General features: G+C 40.4%; 1 protein-coding gene across 3 annotated transcripts in view; it reads right to left on the reverse strand.

The window, feature by feature from the left end:
* Positions 1-3,100: 3,100 nt before the first annotated feature.
* Positions 3,101-16,132, reverse strand: part of AIG1 (androgen induced 1) — a 127,965-nt gene continuing 114,933 nt past the window's right edge. For 2 of the 3 annotated variants that reach the window (XM_055713070.1, XM_055713071.1), the window contains 2 exons: positions 6,938-7,101; positions 3,101-3,771 (listed from right to left, as the gene is read on the reverse strand). In XM_055713070.1, coding sequence (XP_055569045.1) covers positions 3,734-3,771; positions 6,938-7,101 — 202 coding nt within the window. In that variant the 3' untranslated portion in view covers positions 3,101-3,733. Of the gene's footprint in view, positions 3,772-6,937; positions 7,102-16,132 lie in introns of those variants that run through there. The other variant, XM_055713072.1, reaches the window with a different exon arrangement.

Genomic DNA, 16,132 nt, shown 5'->3' on the forward strand with positions numbered 1-16,132 from the left:
CCACATGATGGATGGTGCCCACTGAATGATGAAACTGTATTTTGTTTTTTCCTCGTGGTTCAAGGTGTGGCAGCCTGCCTTATTTACTGCATGCTATATTATTCTCTTGACAACAAAACTAATGATTCTTTCACAGGCTTGTCTATGTTTTCTATGTGGTTTATCATTACAGCTATGACATACTCAATAAACATTACTAAGTTAACTTTACTGCAGTCCTCAAGGGAAAAGCTGGAGTTTTTTCACTTAGTTTATCCATCTAAAACCTATTCTCGTCACTCAGGTTTTCATCAAAGCTTTGCTTCCTTCATACATGTTCTAGGCAGCTTTGGGGAGGTTTTGACAATACATGGGAACCAAAGTTGGGGAGTCCCCATTCTGGTGTGCGTCTTGGGTAGTCAGACCTGGAGAAGGACCACAGATCAGGGATGGTAGGAAAAATCCTGTTCAGCCACAAGATGGATGATTCCCCAAAGTTGATAAACACTTTGGAGAATTACCTGTGCATGCATATGTTCAAGCATATTTTTTCTAAAACTTTGACAAAGACAAATATATTTTCCCCATAAATTCAGAAGTGTTACTAACATAGATGCTATCCTTCTTCCAAAGACCCAACTCCACAGCAAGAGAAGAATAAAGTTTTCCAGACATGATTTTTTTTTCATAGACTTGCACTTTGAAATAGATGACTTGTTCTGACAAAAAGTTTTCCACCAAAAAAATAGTTCCCCCAAGAGAAATACCTTTCAGGGACAATTTCAGCCAAGATGGTTGAAATTTGGCAAGCTTACAAGTGACTTTTACTTTAGTCATCATTCATCCATCATCTTTCTTAAGAATGATGGATTGTGTAATTCTAAAGGGAATGAACACAGTCTAGAAGAGTGCTCTCTGGGTACACAGGCCCCGAAGTTATTTATATCATGGTTCATACATCATAGGCTGGATTTAATGCTCTAAAATGTTTTTGACTTTAAATATGATGATTCAAAGCTCATCGTTCTCAGGTGGAGGACTTTTTGAGATCTGAGAAGACAAACTGAGTTCAAACCTTCTTGGAATAGTACAAATTTCCTCAAACCAAATGAAACCCACCACATTTTGTGGCACATACAGTGCCTTTGGCTAACATTGCTAACCTCAGGGGCTTAAGCAAGATCTAAGATTGGTAGTCTTTTTTTTTTTTTTTTTGAGGTGCTGAATATTCACAAATTCACAGATACGAAGGATGACAATTTAAAGTGTCCCTATGCTGTACCTCTGAAAGGGAGTCTTCTTTTACTTGCACACCTACCTATGGATTCAGCTATGCAATTTTGGTCTCCGATGTTTCTGTTCTCTTTATATTCTTATTACATTTCCAATATCACCTAAACCAATATGTTATTAGAAGAAAAACTTATCTTGAGCAGATGCAAAACTTGCTGAGAAAGAGGAATCTTTCCATCAACAGCCAGTTTTTGAGGTCTCAGCCATTCAGTTGTGCAATAAATACAGCAGAGATGTTCAGAGTGTTCTAGCAGAGTGTGTACAGCTGTGTGGCATTTCAGCATTTATTTTTATTTAACACAATCCTTCCATCAGAATGAATTCTTGAATGCAGTGAAGGAAACAATCCCCATGAAAAAAACTGCAAAAATGTACTAGACTTAACAGCAGAGTACAAGTCATTCAAGTTCTTCAAATGACAAACAAGTCGACAGGGTTTGTGCTTTGGGCTTCCCACCCTAAGCTGCAGTTGATAATCTGTCACAAGGGGATGTCCGTCACTGCTGCTGCTGCTGTTGGAAAGTACAGCCAGATTCCTTAGCACATTCACTGCCCACCAGTACTTCCATGTGCCACCACAGCTTTCAGAAGCAGTGACTTTAAACATTCCATAAGTTCCTAGCTCACTACGCATGACTGAATCCATGTTTTCTTTCCTTCCTGAGTTTGGAAAACCTGTTGCATATAACAGACATCTTACCGCCTCCAATAACAACCATCTATTAAAATCAAGTCCTAGCTACCTGTGGAAAGAGTAACCATACTGCAGGATGACTGCATATGTAATGTACAGCTCAGGACCAGAATATAATATCCCTAACACAAGGCCACACGGCTACAGCTAATTTGCTTCCAAATTCTGCTGGTTTTGTGTGTCCTGTCCTCTCCCTCTGTGGGACCATCAGATGAGGTCCTCCTTCTTTATCTGGCAACTTATTTCCATGAACTTTCTAGTAACTTGCCTAGCTTTGAAATCTTTGCAATTCTGATCAACAAGTTAAAAATTATTGAGGACAGGCAGACAGTCACAAAGACAATATAATCACAGAAGCCTTAATTTTGAAGGAAACCAACCAAAACCAACATTGTTGAACTTGTGCACTTTTTACTATGTACATAAGTACATGTACATTAGTGTGTACATAAATACATGTACATATAAAAAAATACTGTGGAGGCATGTCATGAGTTGCATGAGACCAGGTTCCTCCAGAACTGTTCCAGAGCAGAAACATGGTTAAGTAATATTAAAACTCTGCAGAAATCCCTTTAATAAAAATCACACATTAACATCATGCATCTTTGAAGTACTTTGTATGTGTTAAAATAAATACATATAAATATGCTAATGAATAAATGTGTGATGTGAATACCAAGAGATTTGGATCTTAAAGTTACTTTTTTATAAAAAATTTTTTGCTGAAAAATATTCCTTTCACTTTTTAAATTCTAGACAATTTTTCTGCCTACTAGAGTTCTTTCTTGATTGTCTGATAACTAAACAGAATCTTGTCAAGTTTAAATGATCACTAGTATTTTGCAACTGAATTCCTAATACAAACAGGCAACTGTTTAACTTTAAATATTTGCTTACGTGCCTTCCTGAAGTAAGACTTAAATGTTCTCTGGTACAACACTAATGGCTCAGCCCATCTACTGAGAACTTACAACTTGAAAATGCAGGATCAGGTCTTGTACTAGGAAAACAAGAAGAAAAATCCTCATGTAGAAATATCATCTACAGTTGATGCTGGAAAACCTGAAAATGTATTATTCAAATGTCATCAATCCATTTGGAATTTCAAGAATTAGCATGAAGAAACAGAAACAGAGGGATAATTTGATCTTTATTTAGGTCTGTTTAAGAAAAGTTGCATCGTATTTAGGTAGTCTAACACTGCAAATAAGGATTTACTGGACCGATAAAATTGTTAACATCACTGATTTAAGGCAGCTGTTACATAGTGTTACGTTAATATTTCAGTCAGATTGAATTCTTCTTCAGATACATTCATGCAATTAACTTCTATTGTATTTTCACACTGTACTTTGAAATATATAGGATTGTTTTGTTTCTCCATATTAGATCTATCTGATTAGGCTTTTCTCAAACAATACAGAGGATGGACTCATTGTTCTTGGTGGAAAAGTTCTAATGATTTAATGGTTTAATGACTTATTTGATGCAAGAAATGCTCATTGAGAGTGCCGTGGAGATAAATATACATCTTATATATGTATGTCACATGCAAGCATGAAGAAATAGGAATGTAGATTGAAACATCATTATTCTTAACTAAAATCATTTTCCCTCCATATAAAACCCCAAAATATCCTTGCACTGAGCAGAGGGCCCATTTAACTTCCTCCTTTCCAAAAGATTCCTCTCCACGCCAACCTCTGTTGGGGATGAGAAATCTTCCATGCAGCCAGAAACAATCCTCCATGTTGCCTCTGTTGTTCAGTCCAATTTTGGCTTTTCTTTTCCTTCTTCAATACCTGAAAATGTATGGAGAACAGCTTTTAACAATCTCTCAATGAATAAAAATGAAGAGTTTACTTAGAGAGGTTCTTCCAATGCATTAATCTTTCTTTCCCTTTATTGCTCCTGTTTCTTCCCTACTTGCTCCCATGCTCTCACATGTTAACTCACCTGCTGTGAAGGAAAAGAGTATCTGCACACCTGATGGCAGTGGTTGTCCAGTAATGAACCGCACAATCCTCCCTCCCTCTGGACCATTTTCAAACCAGCCTAACCCCCTGCTGCACGCTCAGCCTTTGACGGCTGCAGGGGTCTGGGAACAGTTAGTTCCCTCACCTCCTCTGCTTACCTACAAGCAAATTAAAGTAGATGTTATTATAGCTGAAGTGAAGCAGCTGACTTTATTTGAAAGGAAGTTTTAAAAAATATGTTTCAGAATTCAATAGCTTTAAGGCCCCCTCCATTTCAACATCGGATTTTTAAATATTTGCAAGTACATCTCCCTTTTTTGAGAGTACAAGAATGAAGAGTCAATTACTCTTGACAGGGCGCCTCTCTTCTTGTAGCAGCCACGTCCTTCAGTAATGCCAGGAGGGCCGAGTATAGAGCTTCTCAAAAAGCTTATCCTTGCTGCAGGACTTGTCTCTTTTCTATGCTGAGCAAAGTCTGGGCCGGGCAGCAGATTGTGTTTTTTCTGGCAATGAAAACATTCAGCTATTTCATATGCCTGTTCCTGGACAATGAATTGCTATTGGTATCTGACACAAGTATTGTTCTTCTGACTAAGCCCTCTCTGCCAGACATCTCAAATACAAATATTTCTTTTGGAGGTTTTCGGGCCTGCTGCATGCTGGAAAAGAAAGACTTCTGAGGACTGAAGGCAAAAGAAAAGCAATGTTTGAGAATGCTGAGAGGAGAAGCAATGTTTGAGAATTCTGAGAGGAAAATCCAGTCACAAGTAGGATCACCTGCTAATGCAATACACGCACAGATGGTACATACACCAAAAGTCACTTTAAAAACATAGTTAATTAATATCAATATGGGAAACAAGAAGACCCACCTGCAGTTAAAAAGTACAGCTACAGAGCTGTCTTGCTGAAAGAAGCAACACGGAAACAAATGGGTCTGCGCATTGCTGGCGGCCCAAGCACAACGGCCCTGGCTGATGCTGGCAAACCAACGTAATGGAAGAGCCACAGCTGAAGGTTTAACAACCAAAACAAGAGGCTGGGTCCAAAAGATTACAGTGGGTTTACAAGGCTTCTCCAGAGCCAATCCTGAGTCTTCTGCTTTCTGCTGGAAGGAACTTTTCCAATAGTTTTAAATGAGCTGTTTTATTTGCCTTTTAGAAGAGCCTCTTTCCTGTCTTCTGAAGCACTCTACTGCAGATGCATAAAATAGTTTGGCAGAAATGCAGATACCCTCAAAACTGTGGACAGACACTGGCTTGTACAAAGGGCAAATTTTTCCTTGCCTACCATGTTTGTGGTTTAACTTGGAAAAACTAACTGCAAATCATTTTGTCAGTAGTGAGGTTTTATTTAATACATCTCCAGAGGAAAAGGAAAAAACTCAAAACCCAAACCAACCCTTCTCACCCCTGAAGTCTTCTCATGGCAGACTGCTTTGATTTGCGATCTTACGGCTCAAAAGCCCCTTTTAAATGTACAGTTTTCTAATAGTATTTTCCCAAGTCTTGCACAGTGACAGACTGGCATTATTTAACATCTCTGCTGCTTGTGGTGTGCCTGCCATACGTTTCAGGTTAGGTTTATGCAAAGTGTTTCAAGCACAGCAAAATGCCAGGTGACTCATGGCTTTCTGGTTTGAGCCACAAAGGACTTTGGATCAATATTCTTTAATCAAATCAAGGAAATGATGGAGAGGATAGTAAGGCCATTCACCAAACCTTGGAAGAGGTTGGAAGAATGACCTGATTGACGTTAGCTCCTCTAGGGTGGAGGGCCACAAGAACCAGGGATTTTGGTATGCCTACTGTGGAATAGTGACGGATTTACCACCATTTACTTATTCATGAACTCAGTAAGAACATGTGATTCTTCACCACATACAGTTCTTCATACAGGACTTAGGTCAAGCAAAATTATTCCTTGTGGCTGCCTTTTTAAGAAACTTTTTTCCTGAATTAAATTAAATAAGTTAAATAGATGTGAATGTGGCATCAGACTGAGGACTGAAAACCAGACTTGAACACCGTGACCAATGATTGCTGGTTCCAGAGGAAAAAAAAAGAAAGATGCTTTATACCTGAGTGCTAATATGAGCAAACGGCAAGTAAAACTGCTTTGAGCTTCTGGTGTTAGGCTCTACCTAGTACTGGAGGACTTGTTAAAAGAATTTGTGCGTGCAATAAACTAGCACGTGAATTGATGTTGTATCAACCAGTGCACACTAAGTTTCCCAGAAGGGGATACAGGCTGTTCGTACAGGCCCAATGTGTTATGGGCCCAATGCATGCAATGGCAGAATTCCCACGGAGCATGGATTTCAGTCAAGATGTGATTTGCCACTGCAGCGAACATGAATATTGTTTGCTTATTTCAGGCAACTTGATAAATGAAAAATGTCTTTCATAGATTAAAGGGACCTACTTTTAATCTTGTGTTTGTCTTATTTTCACTTTTCCTCTACTCAGCAACGGATGGCCTAGGTAGGGTAGATGATGTAGAGTCTGCACAGTTATGTTTACCCGGCACTAAGGCGATCTTTCATTCCTATTATTTTACTGACATGAAGGTATTAATTTTCCTTGAGTAAATGTATAAGCAGAAAACAACTTATATCTGAAAATACTGAAAGAATATATTTTATTTCTAAGTATACCATTAACAGCATTCCCACAGAATGATACTTTATTCTAGCTACCTTTAATGGGTTCGTCAGCTAATAAGTGGGTTGTAATCCTCTCAGGTAATTGCCAATAGCTCTTAAATCAGTATTGGAAGTTATAAAAAAGAATACATATTCATAGCTCATCATGCTTCCCAGCAGCCATTCTGTTCATCTGGCTGCTTTTAAGAGCAAGCAGGCAAGACGTTTCAGCGGAACTTCTGTCATTCCCCTGTGTTTTAGCCAGCTTAAAACCGTTCCCAACTTTCAGGGGAGCAGACTCTAGTCCTGACAGTGTTAATGAGGTAATATTCCTAAATCAATACTCACATTTTTGGGTATCCCAGATGTAGTTGTTCAGGACCTCTCCCACCAAGTAGAATATGTTAATTATTACAGTAACAGCTGCAAAAAAGATTATTTTGACGCCTGGGCTGAGGTGCTCAAGAAGTGGGTACACCCACACTCCTGTAACATGGTGAATCCAGCACACCCTGAAACAAAACAAAAATAACAAGTATTGACTCTTACAGCCCTGTTTTTCAGAAGTAGCTTGGGCTATAGGCTTTGCTACTGTAACCTGAAAAGCAATTATTTAACAGGACTGCAAGCTTCAATGGAACTGGAGCACCTGGATGACATCTACCCAGGCCAGGCATCACAAATGATGAAACTATGACTGATTTCCCACATTCTTCCTGCTTTGTTTTAAATGTAATATGAGCAGTTGGCCAGTTTTTGTGTTCTGATGTAGACGGGTATTTCCTTGCTGCATTTGTATTTACGAGGAATACACACCACTGTTTTGTGCAGCCATCTCTGTTCCAAGCAGGTTCTTTACCCAAAGAGCAGTTAGGGTTCTCCAGGCTCTCCTACACAGCCCAACTCTCTGCTTTCTGTAGTGTTCTTTCATTTTGTACACATTTGTGTGTTTCTGCTGCTCTCCTCGCTACACCTGGCAAGTGCATCAGTTTCAGAGTTTGTTCATATGAACATATGGTTCAGCTTCATTTTGAAAGAATAATTTCTTCTGCACCTGTGTTTTAGATTTCTCCTCCTTTTCTTTCCATTACCTGGTATCATTTGGGATCTAACAATTTTTCTCCAGGTAGGATAAACATTTAAAAAAAAACCCCAAACAATCAAAAACCCCACCTCATCAGTGAAATTCTGCCCAGCTCCACGCTCAATATACAGTAAAGGAAAAGGAATGATGGTAGTTTGCTGGTGACACAGAGATTTTTAGTGTTCAGTTACAGTGGAGATTGTTGGTACACTAACTCAAGAGACAGGGTGTCAGCTTTAAAGCAGAGCAGCCTGAAGAAGCCCTCCAGGTACGTGGTTTCACTGTGTGTGACTGCCGTGGACACCTGTACCCTCTGAAGGACAGCTTTTGCGTTGGGATCTGACGTGGTGAGTGGTGAAGTCAGAGGGAGCAGAGCAAGTCCATACATTCCAGTAGGTGGAAGCTAAAAAAGGCAAATGCTGCCAAACAACCGAGCAAACATCACAGAGGCTAACCGGGACAAGTGCTCAGTGGAGAGATGCTGGGGCCTGAGAACTGCTGGGCTCTCTTCCAGAATGTAAATCTCTGCCTCTCTGAGACTTCTGTTTGTTTAAGAAAGACTTCCAATCACTAGATCAACAGTCATAGGTTCCTGAAGGACAGAGACACAGAAGTCCACCCAAAACTGTGATCATAAATGCCTGTCGCACAGAGAATACAGAATCTCTGTTTAATGATTCTCTAACACCCTGGAAAATGTACATGGTTGTCATAGCTTCCCTCCTCCTTAGAAAAGCTTTTATTGCAGCCAAACCCTTAACAGTTGGACACTTCATGTAGGAATTTACATGTGTCAGTAAATTAATCTGCATGATCTAAATGCAAATTAAAAACCCTTTCTCCAAATGAGTTCACATATGGAAAATGATCTCTGTACTTTACATTTATTTTTCACAACAGTCTTCTGTTCCAGAATTAACCTGACAAGACAGAGGTATCTGTGAAAAAAATAAAGGATTCCTGTGTAACCCATGGTAACCGGGGATACCATGCTCCTCTTGATAAAATACGAAGATGGGGCAGTTGGGTAGAGGGTAATGGGAGGATCTCCACTCCTGGGCTGGCTTAGCAGGGAGTGTCTGTTATTGCCTAACCTTTTCCAGTTTCATTTGCCTGTGTTTTATGATCATTCTGTGAAAAACAAGCTCCAAGGAAAAAACTTGGAAAAAAGCCAGTGCTTCTTTTCCACTTATTTTCTGTGGTGTGATAAAACTGCCCAGCACTATAAAACACCTCTAAGAGGGACTTTTCAAGGGACATTCTAAACTGCACCTACCCAGCCAACTTCATGAACCAAGCAGAAGAGGCATTTACTAGAATGCATTTATGCTGGAAAGAGGAAATATTTTCTCAATCCAACCAATGAGTCACTGATGAGCTCCCGAATGTCGGTGATCTTGGGTTAGTTCAGAGTCTTTGAGTACAGCTCAGGCACTCCGTTCTCTGCCACCCAGCGCAGGAGACCACTCATGGCTTGGTGACACTGCTCCTGAGTTCATCGTAGCTGTCATACGCCTGCCCCTGGTGCAGTCACACCGCAGGAACTCATGCTTTGAGCACAAGAGGCACCGAGTGCCATTTGGGAAACAATGGTCACAAACCCACCTGAGCAGCCACCCTGATCTTTCTTAAAATGAGCTGTACCACACCGCTCACTACTTTGGGATGGAGTAATGTTAGCCTTCTCTCTGCTGAGCAGTGACACACTGGCTATTCCTGCATTGTCTATACCACAAACGGGAACAACAAAGGGATGGCTGCTGCCATGGAAACCTCACCTGATGGCCTTTCTTAGGTTCCTGCTTGAATACAAGCTATCTTGATGCCGCACAATAAAGGTCTGATCAACGCAGGCATAAAGCTTCCACACAAGATTGCTGATTACTGATGTTAATGAATGCCTTCAACATTGCAATTCTAGTAGTCATTGTTCCTGTCTAACCTCATTATTAGACAAGCACAGGGGAGCATGCATTAAGATTTACTTAGGAGTGCAAATCTAGATCCAATTTAAGACTCTGTTATTGAACAGGTATAAAAAATAGGTCATTTAGACAAAAATAAACTGAGGAGAAAAAGTTTAAGCTAAAACTGGACCGGCTACTTTTCAGAAGTTAAAATTATCTTGAACCTCCCTGTGTTTTGGTTCCATGGCAGTCCATATAGACATAACTGTGTGTTTTCAAAGATGAATGTGTTGCACATCATCGAGCTCATCTAGCCATTTGTTATAACTGGTAAGAAAAGAAGGAACGGAAATATTCGCACATTGTATTCAAATTAAAATGTCTGTTAAAAGAAGCAGTGATTTTGGGAAATTTTCAACCAGCTGGTGTAGAAATCAGAAAAAGCTATTTTAAAACACACAATATTGCTTCTTTTTAACAAATCTGTCAAAAATTTGACTTTGTAGCTGTTTTTCACTTCTAGTATACAGTAGATGTTGCATATCTCTCCTATCAAATTAATCAGGAGGAAATGAAAACTATGCAGAAAAGATACATGTACATTTATTCTTTGGCCATAGACCTTTTGTTAATGAGGAAAAGTAACTACAAAAAATTTTCAGAGCCTTGTGGTTTATAAGTGCTCTACCTGTTGCTTTGAATAATGCAGCTGTTACAACAGCATGTGTGAAATTTAGTCCTGGTAGAAGCAAGACCGACACGTGGACATCATGGCAAATCACCATAACACCCGAAGGATTTTGCAGTGGGGGGCATGCTGCAGAAAATGGTTGTTCCTTCGTGATGGCTGCCCTCAGCTACAGGAGTTTGAACGTACTTGCACAGGCATCACAGTCTGGCAGTATGTTGTGGGCTGAACTCCGAAAGTCTCTGCTCATTTCCTGCCCCAGCTGAGCTCTTCAGTGAAGTCCACAGCCAAACAACAATCAGTGCTGTGTTCTGGAAACAGAAACTATTAGATGAGGGGCTGTGTAATGTTTCAAGAGCAGTGAATGAGAGGACACAGAACAACAATGCATGTCATAAAATGGCTGAAGAGGTCCCAGGGCTCATTCTCATAACAGAAGAGGCACCTCAACAGAACTCAGAGACCAGAAATTAAAATCTGATAATGGAAATATCATTCTGAATGATACCTAATTAACCTCTGGAATGCTTTATCTTTCTGTGATACATCACTGAAATGAAGATACTCAAAAAAGTTTTGAAGTGTACAATTTTGGAAATCTACATAGTCCACTCTTCTTAGTCCACTCCTCTTCTTTGGGCCGTACCATGCAACTCTAGCAAGCTTCTGAAATCAGGAGACTGTATAAGCAATAAGAATGTGTACAGTATGTTTAAGTTCAAAGAGTACAAGGTATATAAACCACCAAGACTGAAGGATCCAATCATCTGCTTTTTGATATAGGTTTTGGAAGAAAACTTACAGGCTGGTTACTCCAAAATGGCCTGCTAAATCTTCTCCTGAAGCATCTGACATTGGCTACACCTACAGCCTGGATACATGACTGCTCTGACCTACTACGGCAGTTCCCTTCTGGTTATTTCTTCCAGCAGCAAATCCTTTCCCACATCTTCTGTGCTGTTCGTGTTTCCAGTGACTGGCAGAAAGGAAGGCTGAATCTTTGCTCCCAAACAAATCCTAGGCCAGTTCCCATTGCGTTACTCTTTACCAAACAACAGAACGTGGGTATTTGCTGTGCTTTTATTTCATGATCTACCCTAGCATCACTCTTTTTGTTTTCCACAAAAGGTGAGAACTTTACCCAGAACTATTAAATTGTGGAATGTCTCCCAAAGGAGATGACAGGCTTATAGCAGCTGAGTCATTCAAAACTTGAATGAACACATCATTTGTGGTTATAGAGTAGGGACCAACCTTGTGCTTTCAGAGGCAGGAGCACAATGACCCACACTAAATCTGTTCTACTTTTGGTTTCTAATACTGACTGATGTGAGCCACATTTCATAAATCTTTATGATTGTTCTCCCCTGCCCCACAAACATAGGACAACTTGTTCTGCATCTAATCAGAATTACTAAGATCTCAGCCACATTAAGATTCTGGGCTTCTTATGACACCAGCCAGCCAGGCCTAAGTCACCTACACTACGAATGTACATTCTTTAGAAATTTTAAAGACCTGAAAATAACTTCAATAAACAGACATCAGTTAGGAAAAACCAGCAATCACCCCCTCTTGACCCAGTTTCTTACACTGGATTCTTCTCCATTGAGCTGGCTGGTGCTGGACAGTACGTGGGTCATAGGACTGTGCTACTGGTATGGAGTAGTTATGCCTTCAGAAGAAGACAAGTCCTGGAAAACTGCAGCTGCAAATAATGTCACATGCAAAACATACCCAGCATGACTGTGGTCATCCTCTGAGATGAAAAAAACTTTAGCAAAAATTTGTGTTTATGTACAGGTAGCTAGAAAGACGAAAACTCCACAGATTCATGATTTGCTGCAAGGTGTTGTCATCTTTGCAAGTGATCTATTTCGATAAATAATATTTCATTTTAAATTTAGTAATAGTTGCTATGCCTTCTTGAGCTATATTTTAAGGAGCTGCATAAGCAAGTGAGAATGTATTATCCATGCATGTCATCTGTGATTGTACTGTTGCTTTGACTGAAACATTTGAGGATGTGGAGGTGGAGGGGAGCCAGAATGTAACAGTCCATAATGGCTATGTCAGACCTAACAGGCTGAGGATCCAGGCAGCCTTCTCTTGCTGAAAGCACTTCTGCTCTCCCACCCTCCTTCTGGGTCAGGTACAGGGGACGCTAATCTTCTCTTGGCCTATTTCTGCTGCTTCTACTTCTTCCTACTCTTTCCTGTTCTGAGTAGCTCTGGCTGCAACTCTTTTCTCCTCCTCTGCATTGTCTCATCTATCACCCACCTCTCCATCAGCCTTCCACTCCGATTTCAAAGCCTGTCTCTCTCTCCCCCTCCCAGTCGTTCCTACTGATTTGCATGATTTCTGCTTTCAAGCTGCTGACCTGTGAGCTGCACATCTCCTCACCCATTTCTCTTCGAACCCATGGTTCAGCTCTTTTACTTGCCTTAAGGACTTTTCCCTTGCTTTTTCTCCAGCCACTGATTCCTCTGTTCTCTACCGAACTTCTGTCCCCAGTGATCACTTCCAAATGCATTCATGACACCCCCCACATACAGACCCTCAGCACACGCTAGTACAGCTGTGCTGTGTCTCTCTGGCTCCATCGGCACCAGCAACCTCAGAAATCCTTCTGGTTTCTCAGTCTTGCCCTTCTTTATCAATATGGCTGCCAATTCCCACCAAGTTTCACGCCCTGCCTCTCCACCCCTCTTTTCTCAATGTCAAGGTTTGTCCTAGCAGTTATCCCTTATCCCTTTGCCAGCATCCACTCCTTCTGATCTTCCTCTCCTTCTATAGAGAATTGCTAGTGGAAATCCTACAGCAAGGCTGACAGCATCCATCTCAAATGCATTCCAAATTCTCAGTGGACATTCCTTTCTTAAATTCATTCCAGAAGAATTCAGCAAATTACCCTGCCTAAACGCCTCCCTCAGCAAATCTACAGAACTCTCCTAAAGTCACCTCAGGAGAAACTTTATTTTGAAATGAAAGCTTAAAGGTGCCTAAGCTCTTTAATTAGATTTATCAAAGAATGAAAGAATGAAGCAAGTCCGAGCTTGGCACATGTGGAGGCAGCTCCTAGTGGATTTGAGATAGCAGCAAGAGAGCAGCATCAAGTCTTTTGCTCCCAAACACGTAGCCCAGCATGGCTAGAACAGTGGAGTCAGGTTCTTAGGGTCTGTTTTTTTGGCATCCTCAAGCACTCTAATGCAGAGGGAACAAGAAAACCAACTAAAATAAACGTATTTGTCTCAGTTTATTTTAGGGACCTATTAGACTCTGATATTACTTACCATGAGGTCATTCTTATTACAGGGAGCAACACATTTCTGGCTCTTTTCTGTTCCTTGACAACCAACTCCATACACCCATTGGCAGTATTTTCTAGTAGTACTGGCAAGCTCTTGGGCTTTCTTAGCACTGTCTAGATTTAACAATTCAATACAACTTGTGACCTTTTCAAGCCATACTAAATAAAACTAACTGGCCTTCCCCATCTTAGCCCATGGCCTTGATCCTGAAAGTCCATGTATGGTCTGCAACAGGCAATGCAAATCTGTGAATGCTCTGCCTGAGCACAGTTCCTTAAGAGCAAGGGAGAGCTCCCCCTCACAGAGAGCACATGAGCTAAGTGTGCCTACTCAAATGCTCTCTGACTGAAGGGAGAGAATGCAAAAAAAAAAAAAAAAAAAAGTTTTACTCTTCAGGAAAGGAAGTTTCTCAGATAACGTCTCTGAATAATGCTCAGGGGCTATCAAGTTTTTCAGCTATGTTCTTCCAACTTCAGCAATTCTATCAGAATTGTTTGCCTGTTTTCTCATTTATAACAGAAGCTCTCCTCTACGTGGAGTTGAAAAAAATGCGTTAACAGAATCAAACCTAATCAATATCTTCCTGTATGCTCCTTTACAGTACAAAGTGAGATGTGATACATAAATCATGTAGCACGGGTTGAAGGTTTCAGCTCAGGTGGAGAGAGAGTTCAAAATACAAGGGCAAAACACAGAGAACATCTGATTAGCAACTGTCTCCACTTTATACTGAGAGAGGTGCAGTGAAAACACTTCTGGTGAGGAAAAAACGCTGTAGGAGAAGGACAAATTCTGAAGCAGCAGATCCCTAACTTCTTAGCAAAAAACCATAAACCAAGAACTGAGCCCCAGCAGGGGACCCATGGACAACCAAAGGTACAAAGGAAGGAAATTCCACCAGGCTATATGTAACTAGGTCATTTGCAGGTCTCATTTTGATGCACTGTGCTACCCTTGAGGTGTCTAAATGGTACACCAAGGGCAGTAAATTGGACATAAGTAATTCGAAACCCACTGAGTGATTAAGGTCTTTACTTCAATGTGGTCACTTAGCAGCAGGAAGATAGTGGACTTCATCTATGAAAGGCAGGCATGCTCCGAGTGAGAAGGATGAGAAAACTCTCACTTTTCACACTTTCTGATAGATTTTTCCAACCTGTGAACTTGAGATACACCGTACTGGTAACTTCAATAACACTTGCAGGCTGAAGACATGCAGAACTTGCAGATGATGGCACAGTGTAGCTTGTGTCTGCCTCCAGTCTTCCACAAAGGCCTTCTTTCACAGAAGTAGCCAGAGAAATGGGCTACAAGTGCAAAATTTAGCAAGATGACCTTTAGGCTGAACAAACAAATGTCTCAGACCATCTTTAGAGAAATCACAATTTGGAAGAAGGTGAGTCCACTTGAGATTAGCCCAATCCAGTTTGGAAATAATGTACATGCAGACAAAACCAATAAATCAGCGAAGGGAGATGATCACAGGCTGTAATTGAGTATCTGCTTAGTAGTTAATTTCTTAATACAGAATATTCTTCCCCTGCTTCACTTGTCCTACAATTTCCTTTTACCTTGCACTTGCAGCTGTAGGATGCAGATGCACTGTAGTAGGCAGGATCATGCCATAGGAGTATCACACTGATACTGTAACAGATTCTTAAAACATCTCATCTTATTTCACTTGCAGAACTGGACTGTTTCAATTTGCTGTTCCTATTGAATACTAATGCATCTGTCTACTCAGATCATTTTGAGAAAAGAAGGATTTGCCATAGGAGGTCAGATCACAGGTACAGTAACTCTGCCAGCCCGTCTCCAGGTACCCTTCAGAGGAAGGTTGTGAAGTATCACACTTACGTATTATTATATATGGGGTAAAAAAAACCCCAAACTACTTTCTCCTGAAGGAATCACTACGTGCCTTTTTGCATGAGGCTGTCCTTATGTTACAATTACAAATATTACTCCTTTTTAAGAAGAATATGTATGTTTATAAAAGCAAATGGCAGAATGTGACTGTTGTCCTGGGACAAAACATCCCACTTCAGCTGGATTACTAGCATTTTATGATCACTCAGTGTGCGTGGCTGTGTATGAGTAATGGCCTCTGTTTCATTGGACCGAAGGGGTAAGCTGCATTGTTGAAGCAGTACGACAGTACTGCCTTGAGCCTGTGTGCCTCTCATTAGTTTCATCTCACTTGACTGGTGGAAAAAGCAGTATTATCCAAAATTTTGGAAAATACCCCCTTAGCTGAGGGAAGGGTGTTGTGAGGTGAGAAGAAATCATATGAGAAGTGAACATGTCGTCATGAAATGTTTGCAGAAAGGATAAAGGATAGATGGTATCAAAGAAGCATTGTAAATAAAAGGTTTCATGAAAAATAAAATGCTAGAATGACCAAAGTAAATTAATTCTGTCCCTTAAGTCAGGTGTTTGAATAGAAACTGCCCAAAGACTTAATTTAATGTTGTATAAGAAAGGTTATTTCTGTTTTAGTTTTATTTTTCACAAACATTTGCATTTTTTAAAACAAACTTCAGAGTGTTTGGA

The sequence above is a fragment of the Falco cherrug genome, chromosome 6, assembly GCF_023634085.1.
Source record: "Falco cherrug isolate bFalChe1 chromosome 6, bFalChe1.pri, whole genome shotgun sequence".
NCBI classification, from domain to species: domain Eukaryota; kingdom Metazoa; phylum Chordata; class Aves; order Falconiformes; family Falconidae; genus Falco; species Falco cherrug.